The sequence below is a fragment of the Leiobunum rupestre genome, chromosome 9 (assembly GCF_980474605.1).
Source record: "Leiobunum rupestre chromosome 9, qqLeiRupe1.1.hap1, whole genome shotgun sequence".
Classification (NCBI taxonomy): domain Eukaryota; kingdom Metazoa; phylum Arthropoda; class Arachnida; order Opiliones; family Sclerosomatidae; genus Leiobunum; species Leiobunum rupestre.
The window spans coordinates 24,928,033-24,953,316 of NC_143392.1; the positions used below are offsets into that span (position 1 = coordinate 24,928,033).

At 36.1% G+C, this 25,284-nt stretch overlaps 3 protein-coding genes and 1 long non-coding RNA gene across 4 annotated transcripts; all 4 read right to left on the reverse strand.

The window, feature by feature from the left end:
• Positions 1-15,745: 15,745 nt before the first annotated feature.
• On the reverse strand, positions 15,746-18,109 carry LOC149926945 (neutral ceramidase-like). The gene is made up of 3 exons (XM_090157779.1): positions 18,032-18,109; positions 16,745-16,888; positions 15,746-15,934 (listed from the first exon to the last, which is right to left on the reverse strand). The coding sequence occupies exons 1-3, from the start codon at positions 18,107-18,109 to the stop codon at positions 15,746-15,748; spliced, it is 411 nt and encodes a 136-aa protein (XP_090013905.1).
• Positions 18,110-18,787: 678 nt separating this feature from the next.
• LOC149926946 (neutral ceramidase-like) lies at positions 18,788-21,213 on the reverse strand. Its single transcript, XM_090157780.1, has 4 exons — positions 21,159-21,213; positions 20,275-20,514; positions 19,507-19,643; positions 18,788-18,968 (listed from the first exon to the last, which is right to left on the reverse strand). The coding sequence occupies exons 2-4, from the start codon at positions 20,365-20,367 to the stop codon at positions 18,788-18,790; spliced, it is 411 nt and encodes a 136-aa protein (XP_090013906.1). The 5' UTR covers positions 20,368-20,514; positions 21,159-21,213.
• Positions 21,214-21,218: 5 nt separating this feature from the next.
• Positions 21,219-21,491, reverse strand: LOC149926947 (uncharacterized). The gene is made up of 3 exons (XR_016474139.1): positions 21,422-21,491; positions 21,316-21,355; positions 21,219-21,257 (listed from the first exon to the last, which is right to left on the reverse strand). It is a non-coding gene; the product is annotated as an uncharacterized LOC149926947 (long non-coding RNA).
• Positions 21,492-22,377: 886 nt separating this feature from the next.
• On the reverse strand, positions 22,378-24,610 carry LOC149926948 (neutral ceramidase-like). The gene is made up of 9 exons (XM_090157781.1): positions 24,467-24,610; positions 24,217-24,390; positions 24,032-24,159; positions 23,497-23,698; positions 23,311-23,433; positions 23,158-23,244; positions 22,720-22,824; positions 22,570-22,654; positions 22,378-22,502 (listed from the first exon to the last, which is right to left on the reverse strand). The coding sequence occupies exons 1-9, from the start codon at positions 24,608-24,610 to the stop codon at positions 22,378-22,380; spliced, it is 1,173 nt and encodes a 390-aa protein (XP_090013907.1).
• Between the last annotated feature and the right edge of the window lie 674 nt (positions 24,611-25,284).

The following is a 25,284-nucleotide window of genomic DNA, read 5'->3' on the forward strand; positions in this document are numbered from 1 at the left end:
ATTCGGTACAAGATGGAAGCCTCCATGGAAACGGAGCTTGAATTGTTGAAAGGGGAAAATAGCCCAGAAAAATTACAATTTACTTAATACTTAACTTTAAGCCATAGCTTAACTAATAGTAAATATTTTTGCTCTTCTAGGTATTCTTCAAAATAGGTTTCAGTCGGTTCTTTGCGAATCGATTAATAAACTAGATGGTGCTTTACAAAGTCGGAAAAATGATGATTCAAAGAATCTCAATTAACCGTAATAGCACTTAAAATTAATTACCAACTCGTAAAATAACACTACAGCAGTATTCGCGAATCTTGTACTAGATTTCTAAGTTTCTAACTCTCGAGAAATACGCAGCAGGGCGGTGTAGTAGTTTGTCGATGGTTAGATTATGAGGGGAATAGGGAGGGGAGAAACGCTAAAAACAGGGACGTCATTTCAAGATTTTTCAGGAAGGGCAGACGTCAGGGTGACCACAGTTCCTATACAGGGTGTTTCAAAATGTTATTCAAAATTTTTATGGAGTTGTAGAGGGTGAGTTGAGAAGTATGCCCGTTTTTCCCCATTTTCCTACGATGAGTTAAAAGAGCTCCAGAGAGCTTCAAAGTGTGGCCTACTAGCTCCTGGAAGTAGGCTGCAACCAGCGCAAAAACAAGAAGCCGGGAAACGCGAACATTAAGGTTTGGGTTCGTGTGATAGGTAAAAAAGGACTTTGTAAACATGTAAACAGTATTTAAAGTCGTGATGGACCGCGATTTCTCATCACAATGGAGTTGACTTCGGAAGAACTGGCGGATATTCATTTCGTGTATGGACTAGCGGATGGCAATGCTTTGGCTGCTCAACGTCTCTACCAGGAAAAGTAACCCGAACCAGCGCATCCCCGTGCTAGTTGCAGCCTACTTCCAGGGGCTAGTAGGCCACACTTTGAAGATCTCTGGCACTCTTTCAACTAATATTTGCATAACCTTTTGAAACACCCTGCTTAAATTCAGTGGCATATTCATTAGTCCAAGGTTGGCCTATGGAAATAATGCACGTACGCTATCCAAACCAAATAAAATGGGTTTCGGTTTTTGGCAATTCTCAGTCTCTTTGGAAGGGAATCCCGAGATGAATTGCACGCCTTTGGCCAAAATATTTCCCACAGAAAAAGAATCTACGCAAAGTCAAAGCACATTTGTGAATAACCCAACGAGCTTATTCGTCCAGTACGTATTGCTTCATACTCTTTATTTGGTCCAATACTCCTCCTATCAAGTTGTTGACGGTGGCCGTTCCTACAATTATAGTTTAATTAAGATATGTTCCGTATATAGTTTATATTTTTGTGTCACATAAGTGTGTCAATTCCCCATCTTCCGTATCCTAAATTTATACTGAGAGCAATTTCTAGTAAAGCAATTGGTGGTGCTAAGGGTATGCTGAGGTAGGCCACATTTTCTTGAAATTTACATAATTAATTTATCAAATTTTAAAAAAAATTATGGTTAATTTGCACATTTCTGTGTGGAAAATTAGTCTTAAAGGGCTACAAAATCATATATAAATTTCGGTTCGAATTTCAGCTAGATTCTTAACTTCCGTACCTGGTGATAGCAGATAAAATGTTGACATTTTCAAGCCCTATTTCCGAAATTCGAACGATTATGTAGCCTTTTAGCCATCTTGCAAGGTTTATTGATATATAACAAGAATTGAAGATAACAGCACCCTTACAAAATTCAAGTCACCAATTAAGATATAAAACTTAATTAAATTTGCAGGTCAAAAATGTGTATGGGTAAAGTTAATACAATTTATATTAGAGAATGTTTTATACGTATGTACTTAATTTATTATTAAAATTACTTTAATCAAATGAAGTAACAATTAGATTATAATACTACAGGGGCCTTAAAAATTGTAGTGGTATAACCTAGCTTTACCATAGGAACCGTGGAAATACATGGACGGGAATCAGATTAATATCTTATGTTTGGTAAGGGAATGGATGAAGAAAGGTTATTTAGATAACGTAAATGATCGGGAATGGATTTTCAATATGGTAGCAATACGGGAATGAGAAAACCATGTCAAATAGAATGGGAATGGATGGAAAACATTTTTATAAACGGGAATGGGCGGGAATGGTAAAGTTTTTGCATCAAACGCTGCTCTCTAATTTCTAGAATAAGTATACTTGTTAATAGAGGTTCTTACCGTTTTTGGTATGACTTCAAATCGAAGTCACTCTATACGTAGCTTGTGAACCGCACTATCAGTCATTATTTCGAGAAACTGACATACTTATGGATTGTAGTTTCAGACTATGTTCTTACCCGTGAGGATTTTCGCCACACTGCCAGTCGCGATGTTCAATACACCCTCGATTAAACCAGGCTGGTCGGTTGTCATACCTTTAATTAAATATAACTTCGGTTACCCTTATTTTTACTTAAACCAAGAATGCATTCAGTACCCTCGGATATGAATGACGTCGTAGTGAAAGTTTATCTGCATTTTAATAAGAAAACGTAAACATAGATTTCCATCGTCAGCGCGAAAGAGTGCCATCATAACACCTAGGAGCAACACACACAAGGAGAACGCAGCTAGCCTATAAACACGCTAACGCAGTGTTGTGTACAAATTTCATTGGACGAACCTTTAAGCTGAACGTTTTACGGGCGGGGAGAAGACAATTTCCGAATTTCCCCCTTCCGACGGGCAGCAGGCGCTATAGCGTCTAACCAATGAAAATGTACACGAGAAATTTCACGACTTTTGACGGGTTGCGTTCTCCTTGTGTGGGGTGCTGTGTTTGTTGCACTTAGATGCACCCTAGGAGCATCAAACACAAGGAGATCGCAGCGCTGTGTACAAATTTCATTGGACGAGCCTTTACGCTGATCGTTTTACAATTTCCGAATTTTCCCCTTCCGACGGCAGCAGACGATAATGTGTCTAACCATTGAAAACTTTTGACGGGTTGCGTTCTCCTTGTGTGGGCTGCTGTGTTTGTTGCTCCTAGATGCCACTGCCATGAAAAATCGAAAGCAGACGAGCTTTCGCTACAAAGTATGCGAGGACTCAGACCACTTATATAAAACAGGAGTCGTAATGCTATTATATACTGCAACGCGCATAGTTTTATTAAAATCGAGTGATCCGACATCTGTTGTCAGTTTCTATAAGCATTAAAGCTGCTTCGGAAATTAGTATTAACTTCAAATGTTCAATTTTTTACAACCTATTATGAATAACATCTTTGAATGTTCTAATTAAATTAATATTTATTTAAAGTATTAAATATTTTAAAATTATTATGAATAGTCATATTTAAAAGAAATCTTATAACTTTACATTAATGGACAAATAATGGCGCCTCCAACATTTATTAATTGTCCTTCTGCGTTGAGTTTGCAATATCTTTCTCCCCACTTGTTAAAGGGGTGTTTCCCCTTCCAAAAAGACTTGTTGGGGTTAACGGTAATAGTGAGTGTATGGTGCTGTTGCCTAGCGTGGCATAAAGGGTTTTCTACCACTCTCTTACGCGTTGTAGGCCGGCTACCTGATTAAAGGTATTAAAAGTAGCTAGAAGACTTGGGCCTAAGGTGGTGCCTTGGGTATTAGCCTAGCTTATTATTTCAATTATAAGGTTACGAATATTTTGCTCGCGTGGCATGAAGGGCTTGCCAGTACCCTCATACGCATTGTAAGCCGGCCACCTGATTAAAGGTATTAAAAGTAGCTAGAAGACTTGGGCCTAAGGTGGTGCCTTGGGTATTAGCCTAGCTTATTATTTCAATTATAAGGTTACGAATATTTTGCTCGCGTGGCATGAAGGGCTTGCCAGCACCCTCCTACGCATTGTAAGCCGGCCACCTGATTAAAGGTATTAAAAGTAGCTAGAAGACTTGGGCCTAAGGTGGTGCCTTGGGTATTAGCCTAGCTTATTATTTCAATTATAAGGTTACGAATATTTTGCTCGCGTGGCATGAAGGGCTTGCCAGCACCCTCCTACGCATTGTAAGCCGGCCACCTGATTAAAGGTATTAAAAGTAGCTAGAAGCCTTGGGCCTAAGGTGGTGCCTTGGGTATTAGCCTAGCTTATTATTTCAATTATAAGGTTACGAATATTTTGCTCGCGTGGCCTGAAGGGCTTGCCAGCACCCTCATACGCATTGTAAGCCGGCCCCCTGATTAAAGGTATTAAAAGTAGCTAGAAGACTTGGGCCTAAGGTGGTGCCTTGGGTATTAGCCTAACTTATTATTTCAATTATTAGGTTACGAATATTTTGCTCGCGTGGCATGAAGGGCTTTTCACCATCCTCTTACGCGTTGTAATCCGACCACCTGATTTAAATGCATAAAAAGTAGGTAGATGACTTGGCCTAAGGTGGTGCCTTGGTATTAGCCTAGCTTATAATTTCAATTATTAGGTTACGAATATTTTTGGTGCGTCGTTACGAGTTCCGTTGAATATAAGTGGTCGTAGGCGAGGATGGATGACTTTACCTTCGTGAAATAAATCCTTAATATTGAGTCCATTAGCACCTGGTACAGCAGTGCCCGCCAGGAAACTGACTCCCAAACACCCCAGACAAGTATGCACCTTAAATATATCCTTCAATTAAGTTCATTTGAATAATAGTTTCTACCGAATTTGCGAAGTTGGTAGTAAAAACAACTAAATTACTTAAAGACGCATTCATTAAGTTTTTACAGCGAAGCATTTGAACCAGGAAACTATACATGTATACACTTATAACGGATGCCCTGATGATTCTCATAGAAACGGGAGTGGTTTACAACGGGGATTTTGCTCAAAGATATACTCGGCTCCTAGTCATTAAGCCTTGTCACTTTCATATTTTGCACTTTATTTAAGCATCTAAATACGTGATTTAATACGGAAATAAACCAGTTTCCCGATGAACGTAGTAAATTCTCCCAGATCTTCAGTGTTAAAACTAATCGTGGTTTCTTAAATTAATTTTCTGGTAATTTAATTTTTCAGAGTGAGTTTCCAACATTCTTTTCCCCGGCTCGTCTTCTTAGCGACGGCAGCCAGCCAATGGATTTGTAGAATGACCTCTGACAATCAACGCAGTTTAAGCCCCACCCGTTTCTCAAGCTGCTTTCGCAGCACGGTGCCAATGCAACCTTAGATATTCCAAGTGTATTCATATGTAATTTCCTGTTTGGATTTATACTAGATGGCGCCACTTTATGATTTATTACAAAAACAACCTTTAACATTATTTTTAGATAATTCAAAACGCCATCAGTTAAGATTTAGGGTATTTTTTAAAATCACCCTCTAATGGCGTTATCACGTTCTATAGGGAAAATAAACCACAAAGCAGCGCCGAAAATGTCAAAAGACATAGCAGGCAGCGGACGATATTGAAACGATTGGGGGCGACAGAAATACTAGACGTTACATTATCTTTAAAGACATCTACCAAATTTCCTGTAGTTTCCATGGCACATAAATTCGTTAAACCCAGAATGTATTTATGTTAACAGAGAACGTGTTGGGTAAAGGGGGAGATACCTGGCCACCTGAATTAATGGCTTCAAAAGTCGCTTGATGACTTAGGCCTAAGGTGGTGCCTTGGGTATTAGCCTATCTGATTATTATATTATTTTACGATTATTGTAGGCAGGGAATGCCTTACGAGAATCATAAAATCAGAGAATATAGTTGCGGTTACATATTATCTGCTAACCGGAATACGTTATTTTTAACGTTAGTTCTTCAGACGCCTTTCATATTGTATGCCAAGGTATTACTTATTGATGTATATTTTCCCCGGGTTACTCAACCTTAGGAGGTTGGATTACCGAAGGTTTCAGATGGCACCCATAACTAATAACAATAATAATAAATAATAATCAGCTAGACTTGCTTGATCAAAATCCCCCTCTTTTATCATTATTGTCCAGAAGCGCCATCTACGGTAATTATATTGAGTAACAATAGAGATAATTTAAATAAATATTTACTGAACACTTTTATTTTTCAAGTTATAGGAGTATATAAATTTTATTAAATTATTCCCATAATTAATCTAACCCACAATTGTTTACTTATTTTATTATGAGCTTCTATTTATCAGCAATAGATAGCGCTGAACATGTCAAATCAGCATAAAATCCCCATCCTTCTACCAGGAAGGGGGGGCAGTAAAGTCTGACTTATTGAGGGACTGGTATGGTGTGACGTACTCCAATCTCCCAAACAGTGAATAACCCTGGTTTTATTATTGACAATTCCTAACTTCGCTACTTAATGTGACTTAATCCATTCATTTGCGACTTATAATTACTTACGCCAATTCCAAATTTACTCAAGGGTCCTGCTGTCCCGTAGTCGGACATGTTGACGTATTGATGGGCGAATCGAATCTCTCCCCTGATCCGATCATGCGCGCCGTTGTACAACTCCTTTTCGGGTAGGTGGAGTTTAAGTGCTGATAGAAGTTTATAAAATAGCTCTTACGGGAGAAGTATCCATTTATACCATTAAAAGAAGGGTTGGGATCAAGAATTGAATGCAAAGCGAAAGCGTAAGAGGCTTTTAGGTATTAAGAGGCGTGAACAGTCTAAGCCCCACCCGAAAGGAGATCCTGATTACGCCCTTGACCACATCACAGCTCAAAATTTACCTGGGGCTGTCACAGGTCAGGAAAAAGGTAGGGAATATGAAAATAGCCCTAAAAAGTCAGGGAGTTTTTAGGAATTTGTAAAAGGTCAAGGGCAAGGTAATTTTCAGAATTTGTAAAAGTTCAAGGGTCACGTTTATTTTAAGAATTTGTAAAAGGTCAAGGGCCAGGTAATTTTCAGAATTTTTAAAATGTAGGGAAATTTTAAGAGTTTTTAAAACGTCAGGCAATCTTAATTTTTTTTAAAAGATTAGGCAATTTTAAGAATTCGTGAAAGGTCAGGGAAAGTCTATCGAAGTTGAGTAAAAATATCCAAGGCTGGTAAACGTTGTTATAGAAATCTTTTAGTTAAAACATATCCAGATAAATTTATACTAAAATATAGGGGTTAGTAAATTCATTAACTTCTGATAAAATTAGAAAATTAGAAAATGATTGAAAGTTGGTTCGAGTTTTGGTCTTAAAAAGGTCAGAGAAAATTTCTGAAAATCGTCAGAGGAAAGTCAGGGAATTTGAATTAGGAAATCTTTTGACAAACATGGTTGGTTTTACACCGTAAAATGAATGCGTATTTTTAATTTTTAATGTGATGTTATAATGTGATTTGCGAACATTAGCAAGATAGCGGATACTTCTGTGGTAAGCGGTATATTATATACTTATGATACCGCGTCTCGTTATCATTTCCTGATCTACTCACGATAGCTTTTTGCACAAGTCGGGTGGCGATGATTTCGGTGTTTTGGAAATCGTCCGTTCCGGGTCCTACAGCTTCGCATGTATCATTCTGTTGTAAGTTAATTTAGTTTAATTTGGTAATCGCTTTTGTAATTAAGTGAACTAACTTTGCAAGTTTTGGTTAAACTATCGCAAGTAGTTCCCGTTTTTGGGCACTTGAAACCGTCGAGGTAAGGTGAAGCGTCTCCGTGATTGGACTGAGGGAAAGATGCCACAAAGGGGCCCTGTGCGAGTTAAAAAGATTAGTACTTTTGTAATGAGCAGAAGTATACTATTATCTCCCTTAAAATATTACTATTTTCTGCACCATCATTGCGCGAACGCTGATATTTATGGAGCGAGGCTTACACCTGTTTTTATTCGAAATTTCCTAGCAAAGTCCAAGAGGCAAATAAAATTGAAAATTAAATTGAATTGAATTGAATTGAATTGAGAATTGACATTTGATAAATATATCTTTGTATATTACGATGTTTTAACCCTGTAAAATTCCTATACATCGGTAATTTTATTATTATAATTATAATTATAATTTTCAGATTTATATCCTATAGTTTTAAGAATTGTTACCAATATTTTTATGAATTGTTACCAATAATTTTAAAAATTGTTACCAATAATTTTAAGAATTGTTACCAATATTTTTATGAATTGTTACCAATAATTTTAAGAATTGTTACCAATAATTTTAAGAATTTTTACCGATAATTTTAAGAATTGTTACCAATGATTTTAAAAATTGTTACCAATAATTTTAAGAATTGTTACCAATAATTTTATGAATTGTTACCAATATTTTTATGAATTGTTACCAATAATTTTAAGAATTGTTACCAATAATTTTAAGAATTTTTACCGATAATTTTAAGAATTTTTACCAATGATTTTAAAAATTGTTACCAATAATTTTAAGAATTGTTACCAATATTTTTATGAATTGTTACCAATAATTTTAAGAATTGTTACCAATAATTTTAAGAATTTTTACCAATAATTTTAAGAATTGTTACCAATAATTTTATGAATTGTTACCAATATTTTTATGAATTGTTACCAATAATTTTAAGAATTGTTACCAATAATTTTAAGAATTTTTACCGATAATTTTAAGAATTGTTACCAATGATTTTAAAAATTGTTACCAATAATTTTAAGAATTGTTACCAATAATTTTATGAATTGTTACCAATATTTTTATGAATTGTTACCAATAATTTTAAGAATTGTTACCAATAATTTTAAGAATTTTTACCGATAATTTTAAGAATTATTACCAATGATTTTAAAAATTGTTACCAATAATTTTAAGAATTGTTACCAATATTTTTATGAATTGTTACCAATAATTTTAAGAATTGTTACCAATAATTTTAAGAATTTTTACCGATAATTTTAAGAATTGTTACCAATGATTTTAAAAATTGTTACCAATAATTTTAAGAATTGTTACCAATAATTTTATGAATTGTTACCAATAATTTTAAGAATTGTTACCAATAATTTTATGAATTGTTACCAATAATTTTAAGAATTGTTACCAATAATTTTAAGAATTGTTACCAATGATTTTAAAAATTGTTACCAATAATTTTAAGAATTGTTACCAATAATTTTATGAATTGTTACCAATATTTTTATGAATTGTTACCAATAATTTTAAGAATTGTTACCAATAATTTTAAGAATTTTTACCGATAATTTTAAGAATTGTTACCAATTATTTTAAAAATTGTTACCAATAATTTTAAGAATTGTTACCAATAATTTTATGAATTGTTACCAATATTTTTATGAATTGTTACCAATAATTTTAAGAATTGTTACCAATAATTTTAAGAATTTTTACCGATAATTTTAAGAATTGTTACCAATGATTTTAAAAATTGTTACCAATAATTTTAAGAATTGTTACCAATATTTTTATGAATTGTTACCAATAATTTTAAGAATTGTTACCAATAATTTTAAGAATTTTTACCGATAATTTTAAGAATTGTTACCAATGATTTTAAAAATTGTTACCAATAATTTTAAGAATTGTTACCAATAATTTTATGAATTGTTACCAATAATTTTAAGAATTGTTACCAATAATTTTATGAATTGTTACCAATAATTTTAAGAATTGTTACCAATAATTTTAAGAATTGTTACCAATAATTTTAAGAAATGTTACCAACGATTTTAAGAATTGTTACCAATAATTTTAAGAAATGTTACCAACGATTTTAAGAATTGTTACCAATGAATTTAAGAATTGTTACCAATAATTTTTATATTTGTATCCTAACATTTTAAGATTCGCATTCTAACATTTTAAGATTCGTATCCTATAAATTTGAGATGTGTATCCTATATTTTTAAGATTTGTATTTTATAAATTTGAGATCTAAACCTATAGAATTTCGAGATTTAAACCTATAGAATTTCGAGATTTAAACCTATGTAGTTTTGAAATTTATATCCTATAAATTTGAGATTTGTTTCCATTTGTTCATATAACTGTTTGGGGGACTATTGGCTGGTAACCCGGTAATTGTTTCCGATATGAAGTTTAATTAAATAATTTTCCAGCCGGTAACTTGGTTTTTCAACTACCGAATCTATCGGATACTTCAAAGGGAGTAAATGATATACTTCCGATATAAGCTATTTATCATGACCTTGCTGGAGATATAAATCGATATTTACTTTTCCTGCAAAGACGTTTCGTCCGTTGACGATGCCTTCGAACATGACAGAAGCGTAACCTTTATTGTCGCTACTGATCAGACGATTTTTGGCGCTCATACTAGTCGCGTGAACCGGAAACCAGCTATCGGAAGTCAAGACGCGTTTTCAATTGGGTTTATATTTTAAGAGGATACTTTTCACTTGTTCTGAACCTTTTACGCTAAATTAAATTATTAGCTACACCGTGAACTTTTCGTCAAGGACAGAGTATTGGGCTACACTTTTTACTCCTCCTCAAAAGCGGGAGTAAAGAGTAAACGATTATGGATGAATACTTTTCGCCTGATATCGGACTAAATGTGTACTCTTTTAACCATAAAACGAACTATTTGCCTGTTCCAGGGCTGATAATTACTCGACACCATAGACCATTCGTCTGTTCCAGGATTTAAGGGCTACTCTTTTTACTCCTGAAAAGGAGGTGTGAAGAGAGTAAACTGATAAAATAGTCTGCTTACCTACTAAAATGGCACCGGCAGCCATTTTGGGAAAACATTTTTACCCCGACTCAAACTATTCGCCACCACAGAATCGGAGTAAAATCGGTAACGTCATAGGGTTACCCTTCTTACTCTACTCCGAAATCCCAGAACAAGCGAAAAGTATCCACCTATAATCGTCTATATTTTCAGAATTTAACGGCCAAAATGACCCCAGGCAAACAATTTTGGAAAACATTTTTACCCCAACTTTAACTATTCTCCACCACAGAATCGGAGTAAAATGACGTCATAGGGTTACTCTTCTTACTCTACTCCGAAATCCCGGAACAAGCGAAAATTATCCACGTATTTATCACTCAAAATAAGGTTGCCGCCATTTCGAACAAACCATGACTGTCAACGCTGCTCTCATGGTTTTTTGTTAGTAGCCAGTAACTAGTCATTGGTAAGGGAGTAGATTCCAAATGTCGTTGCGAAATTAATTAAAAAGGAATTGTTTTCTTAGGTCCAAATCTAATGGCCCATTCATTCTATGTGTCCTAATTCGTTGTTTTGTCTATGAGGGATATTGTAAGAGCAGCCACTGTTAAAGCTATTTCGACCAATGGGAAAGCGGCTGAAAGGTCGCGATTTTCATCGCTCAATAGAAATGAAGGGCATTAACCCTTCGCCCGCTTTATCATTGGTGGAATTAGCTTAAACGCCCTAGTACTTCAGTGGCGAAATCTAATCGGTGGCTACTCTTTATAATTTTCCTCATTAAATGTTCAATTTTAATTCTTTTCATAAAAATTTAGTTGTAATTGTTTTCATGAATATTTTTTTTCGATCATTTGCCAGATTAAATACTTAAATATTTTTCGGACATTTAAAACTGAATTTTGGACATTTGAACCACTTTTTTGGTTGCGGACAACTGATAATTCAAATATTTGCAACACTATTCGGAAACTCATAACTACATATTTGGCGGCTCCCCGGTTTTGGAGTGAAACTAACAAAAATAAGTCCAAATTTCAGTGGTTACATGATGGCTCCCATTGGATTATGGTCCATATCCGTAAATTTCAATAGCGTCATCGTTTTATCCACATCGAAGAAGTACCTACGCGGCAAAACCGTTTCTTAAAATTAACAATCTTACACGGTGAACTACCTGGTGAACCACCCCGGGATGTCTCCTTAATTTGTTAGTGTTTGAAGTTCTTTTTTTTTTGGTAATAAATCAGAAAGTAGTTATTGCCATCCCACCAGAAAGTTTAAATGGGCGCCATCTAGTTGAAATAAAAGTCGTTAGGTCAAAACTCTAAGGGATTCGCTAATTTGTTAATTAGTATATTAAAGGCAGTATAACCTTTTCAGGAATTTGGGGCAATACATAATTCCCTCCCCTCATTTTTCTAACCAAGTGTTATACGTGGTGTGAAATACAGTGGTTCTTAAAGAATTATCCCACTAAAAGTATCCCCGCTTTGGTAGTGCTTTAATTTCTCATATCTACTAGAACGCTTTTCGTGAATCTAAAACCACGTACCTTATTATTAAGAAATTATATTTGAATAAATATCCAAACTATAATGAAAATAATTAATTTTTAGCTCGGATATAGTTGTTTATATGTTAATTACGGGTGAATTAAAAAAAACCACTAAATATGAAACAATAAAGGGCGGGCACGCTTCCAAGTACAGAAGTATTGGGTGTTTCTACTATCGTTCTAGACTAGCGCCATCTAGGAATATAATACTGCGTACCTGGAACAGAAATTTGTATACCCCCCTCACGGACTCGCGGGTTTAGCTTCGGCAACGCGAGAGCTATACAATTTCGGACATACGAGCGTAGCCCCATCGTAATTTTTTGTCTCTATAAATTTTAACTACTTTTCATTCTATTCACAAGGATTTTTTGTACAAGTTGAAACACGAATATTCTACCTGGATTCTACGAAACTAATTTCGGAGATGTTTATTTAATTTGAAGACAAAATAAATAAATCTTTAACACGATTTTAAAACCGGCACGCATTTCCCAACGAACAAGCGGACGAAATTTTGACTACGGTGTCCGCTAGGTGTCTCTAGTATCTTATGTCCGAATTCCCCACATTGCCAGGCCTATGAATCCCATATTTCCACTCCGGTATTTCCACCCTCCTAGGCGCCATGAGCGAGAAAAGAGAGAAGCTACATAGTTTGCATCCCTGCGTCACCAATGACACAGTTTCAAGTATAGATGTATGCATCAAGAATAAATATGTTATTTGAGCAAGAATGAACCGTACAATGCCGCCATTTTGCTGGTGTAGATTTATCAGTAAAACGCGAGGGTTAACAGTTTCAATCGTCTGTTTACAGATTTTAATTATTTAAAAAGAATTTAAATTCACGTTAAAATTGGCTAAATGCCTTGTTACCAATTGTTCGAGGAGTTCAATTAGAAAAGGAGAGCGAAATTTTTTATTTTATTCGATCACCACCAAGGCCTAATTAATAAACTTTGCCAAATTCTTTTCATAGATATTACAGTCGTCATTTGCTAATTGGGTTAAATAACCTGGGTTTCTAATCTTACCTGGTTTTGTTAGGGCCCATAGACATATTAATTTAAAAACAATTTAAGCATAAATCTAATTTTCATACGTTTTGTCGCTTCGTTGCGATGACCAACAAAATGGCTACCTATTTATAGTGAGTTGCAGGCTAAGAAAGACAAAATATATAGTACAGTTGGCGCAAGGATACCTCAGACCATTTCCGGCCAGTCGACCGCGCGTAATTTAAATTTGACCACTTTACAGTCAATTTCAAATTTCGTGAGTTTCATCGTTTTTTCGCGCCATCTAGGAACTAAAATTGGAATCTATTTTTTAATTTCATGTTGTCATGAGTTTAATTACTGAATGCAGCTAAAGAAGGTTCGATAATTGAAGCTCCAAATATTTTAAATAGCCCAAGAGGTTACTATAAAAAGCATGATAAAGGTTTATTGTTAACAAGTAAAGAGAAAAATATAATTTTAAACGTCTATAGCTCATTAAGACAACGTTACCCCCAAGAAAGCGTGGTAACTATTTTAAAAGAAACTGCCGATTTAACTGGTAAGACGTAGAAATAAATTTACAAAAATAAATAATTATACATACTATTTTATATTTAAGAATGATAGGAATGCCTTATCTTTTAAATTTGCTCGCCACCACAATTATGAAATTAGAAAATAAAGATTCCAATTTCGGTCTCTAGATGGCGCTAAAAGACGACAAAAAGAGCAAAATTTGAATTTGACCGTAAAATGGCCAAAATTCAAATTTCGCGCGGTGGAATGACCGGAAACGATCTGAGGCATCCTTGCGCCGATTGTACTATATATTTTGTCTTTCTTGGCCTGCAACTCACTATAGTAGCTACGCGCGAAATGTTTTGACTTTTCGATCTCCCCTCCCGGTTTCCATGGAGACCATATGCCCCTCCCTTCGGTGCAAACTATGTATAGGGGCACCAAAATTGGTCCATATTATTATATTAGGGGGCGCCAAAATTGCAGCTCGCCCCTGGCGCCATTTTCTCTAGCTACGGCCCTGCTTTAAGGTAGAGGTGGTTCGCCAATGATGTAGTCGTTAAAACCTCGTTGAACTTTTACGAACCGCATTTTCTGGAAGAACGGATTGTTATCGTACGCCTTGGGGCTTCGGTTGATGTTGCAGTTGAACAATATTCCCGAGTTGATGTAAATAAAGCCGGGTTTCATGTTTTTGTGCGCCATGACTATACTCTGAAATATTTTAATGAAAACATTTGGTGGTCTTACCACGTTTATGTCAAGATCGTTTTATGGAGATTTTTTGGCGCTATTGATTCGTCAATTCCAGCATGGACCAAAAATCTAAGGGGACACACTGTTCCCGATATTTTGACACGGTAGGCGTGGCTTAAATCGGAAGGCTTACTGAGGTACACCAACCGCTTTGAAGCGCCTTAAGAATTCTGTTCAACTATCACTACGAGAATCTTAGTTGGGGCTTAGGCGACAGTACATTGGAGAAAGTTAGGTTAGGCTTAGTTCATTAAATTTTTAAGTAAGCCATATGCGGCTTACTGGTCTAAAATTGAACGTGAACGCTCCAGCTTCTCTACGAAACTACGTCGGAAATCGACTTCTGCGATGACAAGTTTGTCAACATAGAACTAAAATTAACTATGATTTTCTTATTTCCAGTATTAACTCATGCTTTTTAAGGCCTGAATAGTGAGTCCCCTTAGATTCTTGGTTCAAGATTTCAGGCCGGGAATATTATCACTGTGCTGTTTGGCGCCATCTATTTATCCCAAACTACATATACGAAATTATATTAAAAATATTTTATGTTCCCAATATTATTCTCGTTTTCTTTATTATTTTTAAATATATTCTTGTATTTAAACAGAAATTATACAATATAATAATATTTTAAGATTCAATAGATGGCGCATCGTAGTGAGTCTACCATAATTTTCGCGCTAAAAATCATATTAATTACACTAGCGGTCGTTAGATTGCGGGAAGTGATACTGGAATCAAGGAGGATAGGAAGGAAGGCGAAGTAGGAGGGATGAACGCGCCAGCATCCGTGTAAGAAGTTTAGCGTGAACTCGTCGGGAAAATTTCGGGAAAATGGCGGCCGCTACGCTACGTGTTGCCGCCATTTTTCCGAAATTTTCCGCCGAGTTCACGCTAAACTTCTTACAAGGATGCTGAAGCGTTCATCCCTCTTACTTCGCCTCCCTTCCTATCCTCCTTGCTGGAATATTTTCCGCTCTATGTACTCCCTTCCCCCTACCATAAGGTGAGTACGCTCATAGATGGTCTCTGGAGCAACAAACACAAGGAGAACGCAGCTAGCCTTTAAACATGCTAACGCAGTGTTGTGTACAAATTTCATGGGACCTAAGACCATTTACACTGAGCCTTTACGCTGAACGTTTTACGGAAATGGGGGAAGACGATTTCCGAAGTTTCCCCTTCCAACGGCAGCCGGCGCTAAAGTGTCTAACCAATGAAAAATGTACACAGCAAAATGCACGACTTCTGACGGGTTGCGATCTCCTTGTGTGGGGTGCTTTGTTTGTTGCTCTTAGGTTACACGGTAGAAATGGGCCGGTGCGCTGGCCTCTCCATATAAAGATCTTGTTTTAAGGATGATGTTCAAGTAACTACTCTGTAAGCCCCTTCGACGGCTGCCAGATATGTCTCCCGAACGAAGCCCATGCTGAATATGGAGTAGAGAGTGTAGTAGAAATATCCTCCTGGCGCCGAGTGGGTCCCTGTGGCCGCCATCACCACGTTGGCCGTCGTGTACAGGTCCCCGTACTCCAAAGACAGCTTCTCCAATACCTTGAAAAGAATCAATGCTACCAAAAGGATATAACGTATCTCTTACGAAAAAAGTATCCAACGTCCCATCCTGCTAATGTTATTTGCTTAGAAACATGTACTTTCGCGGGTTCCCACTGATTTTTAAAATGGTATTTCGGAAAGAAAAATAGTACCAGATTAAATACGTCTTATATTGATTTTATAAAACTGTTACCTAGTTAAAATATCTTTTATACATAACTTAAAATTACTATGCCGTTTAAATTCTACGTTTACATCGATATACAAAGTAATTTTGCTTTAAACAGTAAACACGCATGCTTACGCTGATTTTTCGGAAGACGTTTCGGAAGGAAAAAAATTATAAATCACTATTATTAGGGGAAATATAGCTTTTTTAATTTTTAAAGGAACAAGAGCAATTAAATGAAATTACAGTAAATTTTAATGTTGTTCGACGTCCCTATTTCTTCAATAACTTAAAAAGTTCGAACTCGATTTGCAAAATGGAACTAGTTTTGGTTTCTGAATGTGATCACGCGTCGAACAAAACAATTAATTAATTTGTTCGTGACGTCATTTTGGAGTTGTTTTTTATTTCAGACTTTGCTCACGCCCAAATGGTGCTAGCGCATTATTTTTCAGTGCATATTATTTTCGTGCAGGTATTCTTTCCAAAAAGCCCTCAGTCTGTTTCATAAAATAGAAATAAAATGGCTGCCAAGTTAAAACGGCCAGAAACTTTTGATCGGGACTGTACATGTTTCATTTTAATAGCCTAGAAGGATACTTCTCTCGTAAGAAATAAATAAAGAAATCTTGGCCAACCGCTGTCTTGACCACTTCGGATATGGCCCCGATGTCCATGGTGACGTGAACGACGGACACGTTGTTTTTCTCAACGATGAAAGCCCGGCTGAATTGCCTTAAATGGATACCATTCGTGGATTGACTGAACGAAAAGTATCCCCACTATTATTTCAGAAATTATGCTTGTTTAAATGCGCTTATTTCATTGTCTAAATTGTTTGTAAAATACTCAGAAGCATATTTTAAGAATAGGATAGGGCTGAAAACGTGGGAGTGAGCCGGTGGATTTGAGAATTTAAGAGGATATAGATCTGAAAACCTGGGAGGGGATCTGTTGATTTGGGAGTTTGAGAAGATATAGATCTGAAAACTTGGGAGTGTACCTGTTGATTTGGGACTTTGAGAGGATATAGATCTGAAAACTTGGGAGTGGACCTGTTGATTTGAGAATTAATTGAGATATAGATCAGAAACGTTTAAGGGAGCCTGTAGATTTGAGAATTTGATATGATATAGATCTGAAAACGGGGGAGTGAGCCTGTTGGTTTGGGAATTTGAGAGGATATAGATCTGAAAACTTGGGAGTGAGCCTGTAGATATAAGAATCTGAGAGGATATAGACTTTTGAAGCTATAATATGTTCTATATGTTATAATTTATTGAAAATCTTAATAAAGGAATTTGGAAGATCGAATATGAAATTTCATTTGTGTAAATTAAATTTTTAAAATTTTTTGTTTTTTAAAGAAATTCAAATGAACAATTTTTAAAATAATAATAAACATTAAATTAAATTTATTGATTTTATTAGTGTTATGAAATATAAATTTATCTAAATGTGAGAAAAATTTAATTTAAAAAGTCAGAATGATCCATTTACCACTTTGGAAAGTTGAACAATTGGATAATTAAATTTAAAAAAAATTTCGATTCGAGGAAAATTCTATAGGAAAGCGGAAAATACCTCAGCTGAACGCAGATTTTAAAATTAAAATATTTTCACTTTTTTGAGAAATTTCCTAAAGCAGAACATATTTTTGCTTTCCGCAAAATTTTGCGAAATTAGCTAAAGCAGAATTTTTCTCACTTTCCGCAAAATTAAACGAAAATCATGAAAGCGGAAAATTATTTCGCTTTCCGAAAAAATTTGCGAAATTTACTAAAGCGGAAAATTATTTCGCTTTCCGCAAAATTTTGCGAAATTCACTCGTAATTATCTCAGCTTTGACATAATGATAGCCTCAAGCGAGTCTGCGACATTAAACGAAATTATGAAAGATTAATAATGATCGATGAATGTCGTACCATTTTGATTCCGGAGCAGGGTCCGGTCATGTCGGCAATACCGACGCCAATCCGGTAAGAGCTATCCGCTCCCCACATCATGGAATCAAAGAAACCGGAAAAGAAGTTCCTTTCGCTTCTCGACAAGCAGAAGAACGCCGCTAATAACCCCATCCACCACACTGTCTTCATCCTTCCTCCTTAATTACAATCCCCACTTTCTTTATTCTTAATATTTTTTAAATTACCGCCGATTATATACGTCTAAAATAGAAAACCCGTTTGTTTAAATTGTATGTCACTATAGCGATATAGCACACGAACGTATAAAGAGCCTGATTGTTTTTGTATTTCCGGCAAACATGACTGCCCTCAATTGGCGTTTGCACATATCCCCAATACCACACTTCCGGGTGTGGTGGACGCTCGCCTATCGCGTATCTATCAACAGTAATGTATTCAGGTCAACAGAGAATATGAAATCGCCACTACAGCTTCTGCTTTCATGATTTCCGGAAAATATTCTCCACCTACACGCGATTGTACCCAAGGTTTTCCCCACTTACCAGTTGTAAGGGGAAATAATTACACGAGGAAAAGCGAAGGGGCGTGGTTTTTTTCCATGAAAACACGAAGCGAACAGGGTGTTACTCGCGTATTCTCCGTTCACGTCAACACATACTTGTTATCAATCAGCGAATGTATGTGACACTCATTTCAACATAAGCAACATATGTTTATTTCTCTATTGAGGACACGGTGAGATTTAATGTTAATTTAGACGGATACGGTGAAGGTACTCGATGTCCCGCAGTACGGGTAGATCGATAGGTTGAGTCCCTTCCAGTGGCCGTTGTGTCGAATGCGGTACGTCCCTGGTCGGACATCTTCGGGCACTGTCCATTCGATGGTGGCTTGACTTACGCTAGGGAATGTTTTGAGACGCTTCCATAAGAACCTATACGTGGCGGATTTGAAATTATTTGGAAGTAAATACGCAATTAGTTGTGGTAATTCATCTGCTACTGAGATATAAAGTCTCCAGTTGTCCAATCGGGAACGTCAGAATGCTTTGACTGGGGGTTAGGATAGTACCAAAATTTCGTACGCAACTAAGAAATCCTTCTGACTGAAATTTGGATTGTAAGACGCTTATTTTTTAAATCAAGATATCCGATAAAAGAATTCAAGAAATCCAGTAAAAAATCACGAAATCCGATGATAAATCAAGAAATCTGATAGATCGTTAGCTTGATTGGATTTCAAAAATTAAGTTATAAAACAAAATAAATCAAGAAATAAGCGGAACAAATCAAGAAATCCACCAAGAAATCGTGAAATTCTACGGAAAATCAATAAAATACGAGGGAAAAATAAAAAAACCCAGAAGTCTAAACGTTCCCGTTTAAACACGAGGATCTTAACCTCTCTATTAACCATATTTCGGCTTCGATAATGCTTCTTTCAAGTTTGAGGATTAATGCTGTAGCACTTACTTCGTTTCCCAGCTAGCATCGGTGGCGATCACCTTCCATTCCTTTCCTTCTGACTTCTCAACAGTTAAGTAGGTACTTCCTCGCTTGATGTCGTGTCTGGGATGACCGCTCACGAAGGTTACGCTTACTTTTTCTCCCTACAGTTCAATTCACAAAATGCTTACAGGCAAACAAACATTTCGAGGGTGCCTTTCGAGGTTCGATTTTAATGATTTTAATTATACTAGATGGCGCCAACTTACACGTTTTTAATTTATTTTAAATAATTACACATTTCTTAGAACAAACATTTTCTAAAACTATTGTAAGTGAGGTTTTATGTAAAACTAATATTTTTTTTAATGATTTCAGAGAATTTAAAAATTCTACGTTTCAGAATAGTGGCGCCATCTGGTTCTTAAACATCGAAACTTTAATGGCGTTACCCCTGTGACAGAATCATCACCCTGGCTATATTGTTATAAATAACATATCCGCTAAGCATTTTAAGCCCAAGTCATCTAGCGGCTTTTAATTCCGGGTTACAATGGAGAGTGGTGGCAAGCTAACTATTACCGTTAACCTCAACAAGTTTTTATGGAAAGGTGAAACCAAAGAATTCAGGGAAAAACCCCTTTTACCAGTGGGGAGAAAACTTTCAAACTCAACGCGGAAGGGGTTGTTCCGAGTTTCCACCCAGTGCCACAAGCAGCTGGGATCATACCAGATAGGGGAAGTGGAATTTTCACCCTTTGACTTTCGGTAAATGGTAAATTTCTCGATACGTACCGGTTTGTAAAGACTGAAAACGTCTTGTACGACTTGTCCAAACTGGGAGTACTCGCCCGCACAATCAGGTCCGACGATTGTTATTTCCGGCATTTGATGGGCCAGTAGGTCGGGCGGATTTAAACCTGGTGGGATTGACTTTCCTCGGAGCAGGGCGTTAGTCAAGTACTGGTACTGTTGAATGTACGCTTCCAGGGCGTGAGGTCCGTAAATGGTTGCCGCCCCTTCGTACCTTTGAACCTATTGAAATAGTGCGTTATTTTACACGCAACTTTAAAATTTTCACTTTCAAAGATTTTAAATTGGAAAGAATTCTTCCAAAGAACTTTATTTCAACAGCAGTGCTAGAAGGTAAGAATTCGTACCAATCTTTACAAATTCTACCAAATACGTCACAATATTTTTTGTTTTGCCATCTACGTCAGTTTTTCGAAAGCAGATGCTAAGTTTTGTAAAAACTAAATTCTGTGATAAGAATTTCTGTTTTTTTGGTAGTAGATGGCGCGTCAGTCACTATGCTAGCTTAGATCTCTTTTCTGATACTAGATGGCGCGTCAGCCTACTTTCATCACACGCTGTTCGCGCTACAGCGGCCAACACATTCGTCGAAATTCCGCGAAAAAGGATTTTCCCCCTATAAACTGTACTATAACGTGTAGGAGTTCAGCGCCACGCTCGGTTTTTATATTGACTTCAATGTAAAAACTATTCTAAAAATAATAATCCGCTAGGGGCGCTCGCGTCATACACATCTTTTGCTCATAGGTTAACACAGAAACGTCAACGAATGAGATGGCCGCTGTAGCGCGAGAGATGCGCGAGAGATCAAAGTTGGCCGTGGTATTAGTGAGTCGACGCACCCTGATGGCCCTGATATCAATTACCTCATATTCTTCGTGAGTTGTGACGTAGAATGAGTAGGCGTTGCTCAGTGCTTGAACCACCACACGTATGTCCTTGTCTTGGTACGTATCTTCGAAAATCTGTTTAATAGAGCAGTTCAAGTAGCGCCATTTTTTTTCATTTAGTGGCGTACTTAACTTTTCGTATCGCATTGGCCAAGCGACGGCCAGCCATGGTTCTGAAGTGGTATTTAAAGGAGACAATTAAGGAAAATTTTGTAATTTCGATAAAAAAATAACCTTACGTGAACTCTCCCGAAACGGGAGCCACCAGCAGTTGACCGATTTGAACCATTTGCGTTTGCAAAATATTTGGTAGCAAGGCTTTAGGCCATTCCATCTGAAATTATAACACTTTTGCAGTACTTCGAAGAAACTCGCTTTCTTTGTTGAAAGGTTCTATAAACTGGGTGGACAGTTTCCTCGATTAAGACCTTTTAATTAAAATTGTTTCTTAACTAACTAGCAATAATTTCACTAGTCGTATATTTAGGTGAATCTTTTGCAATGAAAAGATATTTTGACGATACTCTAGTAATTATGCTTTTAACATAGCGGTGAAAAAAAATTCTTACTTAAAAATTTTGAATTTTATCAAAAATTAAATTTTAATTTTATCAAAAATTAAATTTTCTTTTATCAAAAATTAAATTTTAATTTTATCAAAAATTAAATTTTCTTTTATCAAAAATTATCAGAAATTAAATTTTCTTATCAGAAATTAAATTTTCTTATCAGAAATTAAATTTTCTTATCAGAAATTAAATTTTCTTATCAAAAATTACATTTTCTTATCAAAAATTACATTTTCTTATCAGAAATTAAATTTTCTTTTATCAAAAATTAAATTTTTTTATCAGAAATTAAATTTTCTTTTATCAAAAATTAAACTTTCTTCTATCAAAAATGTTTTGAGTTTTTTAGCAGACATTTCATTTATTTTAATATATTTTTAAAATTTTATACTTCCTTTTGATTCTTTATTAAACAATTTGATTCTTCTTAAAAATTTAGTTTTATTTTATAACAACAATTATTTATTCTCAAAAATTTAAAATAATCATAAAATTAAGTGAAATGTAAAAATCCAATTAGAATCTAAATTATTTTTATACACTGATAATTGATATATTCAACCATTTATCATTTTCGAGAAAACCGCCTCGAGCTAGCAATTTAAAGGGCACACTCTGTGAATGATCTATTGATTTACCTCTCCCGCTGCCAGTAAGATTGGTTTATTACCGTGGCATTTTTGCAATTCCTCGGACGGATGGTGTATCAGTGACCGGAAGATATTCCACAAGAAACTGCCTTTCTTCATTCCTGTAATTGTTAATGTTATTTATTGCATACATTTTGAAGGCAATGGCCAACTTTATCCGTCTCATACCTTGATGGAATAAACCCGGTGGTCCGGACCCGTCTATGGTCCCAGCGGCGAAACTGTAACCCAAGGCCGATGGACAAGTGGTGAACTGTAATTATTACAACTTCAATTTCCATTACCGTTTGGCCATATATGAAATATTGCTAGATTTACAGTTTTTCCACTATCTTTAGTCACCAAAATGTTGGACATGTCAATATATTGGTGTAAAGATCGTATAGGACCCCTTACTTCTTCGGTGGCGTTATGGTACAGCTCCTTTTAAAGTTAAGACACAATTACCTTCAATATATAACAATATATTTCGAGTGGGACTAAAAAAGGAACTTAATATCTTTTATGGAGAGGTTAGTGCATTCTTTGGTTTTTGTGCAACTCGTTTGTCAGTCTTGGGGCTGGGGAGAATCTAACACAGTGCTATTTTGCGCCATCTATAACGGTACCCCAAACTTTATATAAGGTATTGTTTAAGCTAGCGATATAGATATTTTGTTTTCATAATTATTTGTAATAATATCTTAATATTTAAACAGAAGTATAATAGATTGATGAAATTCGAAAAATGGTGATGGTACTTATCGAAGTACTTACCAAAGCTTTTTGGGCTTGTCGTTGTCCGATTATTCGCGTACTTTGAAAAGAATCATTTCCAGGACCTCTGGCAATGCACAAATTATTCTACGCACGGTAATAAATTAAAACTATATAACTCCGGACAGAATTCGATTTCTAATTACCGCGTACCATCCCGTTACAAGTACTGGTTTGGTAATCGCAAGGTAGCCCTGTATCGATACATCGAGGACCATGAATATTAGGCGAGACGTCTCCCTCGGCCGTTTGCGGAAATAAAGCCACGAATGGTCCCTATGGTGGAATTCAAACCGCAGTGGTTAATAGCGCACGTTGGTCAGTGTTCCAATTACTTACGCTTCCTGGCAGGCTGTCTTGCCCGTTGAAGGCTTTTTCCATTTGTATCGAAGCGTAACCTTTGTTGTCCGAACTGACCAGATGGTTGCTGTTGTTCATGGACGTCGCGTGAACCGCGAACCAATTGATAGCCCCTAATGGATGCCCAAGCTGGTCGGTGATCTTAAGGACTGTCATGGTTTTGTCCACGTTGTGTTCGTACCTTTTATGTACAGTAAATTTAGCAGATTTTTAATAAATGTTTTTCACATAAGTGTGTTAGCCCTCCAAAATTTCTATTGAGAGCCATTTCTAGACTAACTACACATTTTTTTTGTGCTTCAGACTAAGTCATTAGGCCTAATATACGCTCTTTGCCCGATCGTCGTAATAGACAGCCCGTTGCAGATAGCCAGTTGCGTATGTTTATCGCTAGAGGTACTTATATTTTTAAGTATGAGGTCATTTCTACTTCACTTCTCACAGTGCCATCATTAATAATTTCGACAAACTGACACATTTATGACACGTAATATTGTTTTAGGGTAGAACTTACTGTTGGCGCTCCTCTTCGGGGTTGTTAAAGTAGGAACTTGGGCTTCGGTTGTCATTACTGTCCAGCAACGTTCCTTGGTTGGTAAATAGGCGTCCTGGTTGCATGTTGTCATGCGCCATTACTATGCTCTGTCAATAGTAGATCATTAACCATACTGATTTCATTAGAGTACCTTATAGTTTTACCTGCACGGTTCCGCGAAAGGCGGCTTCCAACGTTTGGTTAACGAATCCTTGAGGCAAATTAAATACATAGTACTGATGGTAACCAGCAGGTGTCGCGTGCGAGTGAATGGCGGTTATTACGACGTTTCCATGATGGTAGACGTCGCCGAACTGCCTACTTAATTCCTCTACAACCTACACGAATACCTATCCAATTAACCACAACTGTATTCGGCGTTCAGAGCGGTAATTCAATTGTCTAGTTTTTTACTTTAATTTTTAGAATTTGCGAGACAGAAAATATGTCCAGACTAACTAGAACGACTCTGGAACTTCCTTTAGAGATGATAACGGCTCTGCTGTACGTTCTGGTATGGATACCCATGGCGCTCTGGTCGAAGGTTGAATACCCCATCTGTAAGTGGGCATCTTCTTGGATTAGGATTTACTTTATCCCCGCTTTGGCAAACACCCGCTGACTCTCATTTTTGTCCTTTATTTTACTAACTACATATAATTAATAATGTCACGATGTTTTGGGCAATGTTTTAAAGCATCAAAAAGGCTAGTGAAAATAAATGAATAAATAAAATAAAATAATTTTTTGAGGAGACGAACTATTTAATGTCGAATTATTTGTTGTTGAGAACTATTTGCTGTTACAAAAAATTGGTCGCTGAACAATTGACCACGAACTAACAACGCATGCGCTATTGTTGGCGATAATTGACGCTCTACCACTTACACCAAGTCCCCAGAATACCTAAAAGTCACTAAACCACCATAAAATTCTTGATTTTCAATTAATCCGGGGCAAAACACCATGTTTTAAAATGTGTCGATACTTAACTATTCAAGGACAGCTTACCAAATGGTCAAAACTGAGATGTGTCGTTACCCAATAGTTACAACTTACAATTTGTTAGTACTCAAATCAGTTTTCTTGAATAATTTAAAACTAAATCCATTTGGGGATTCGATAATTAAAAGTCAGCTTTCGGTCCAATTTTCTTGAAATAAAGATCTCATTTTGCTTAACATTTATTGCTATTTGTTTCACATTTATTCCTATTTGTTTCACATTTATTC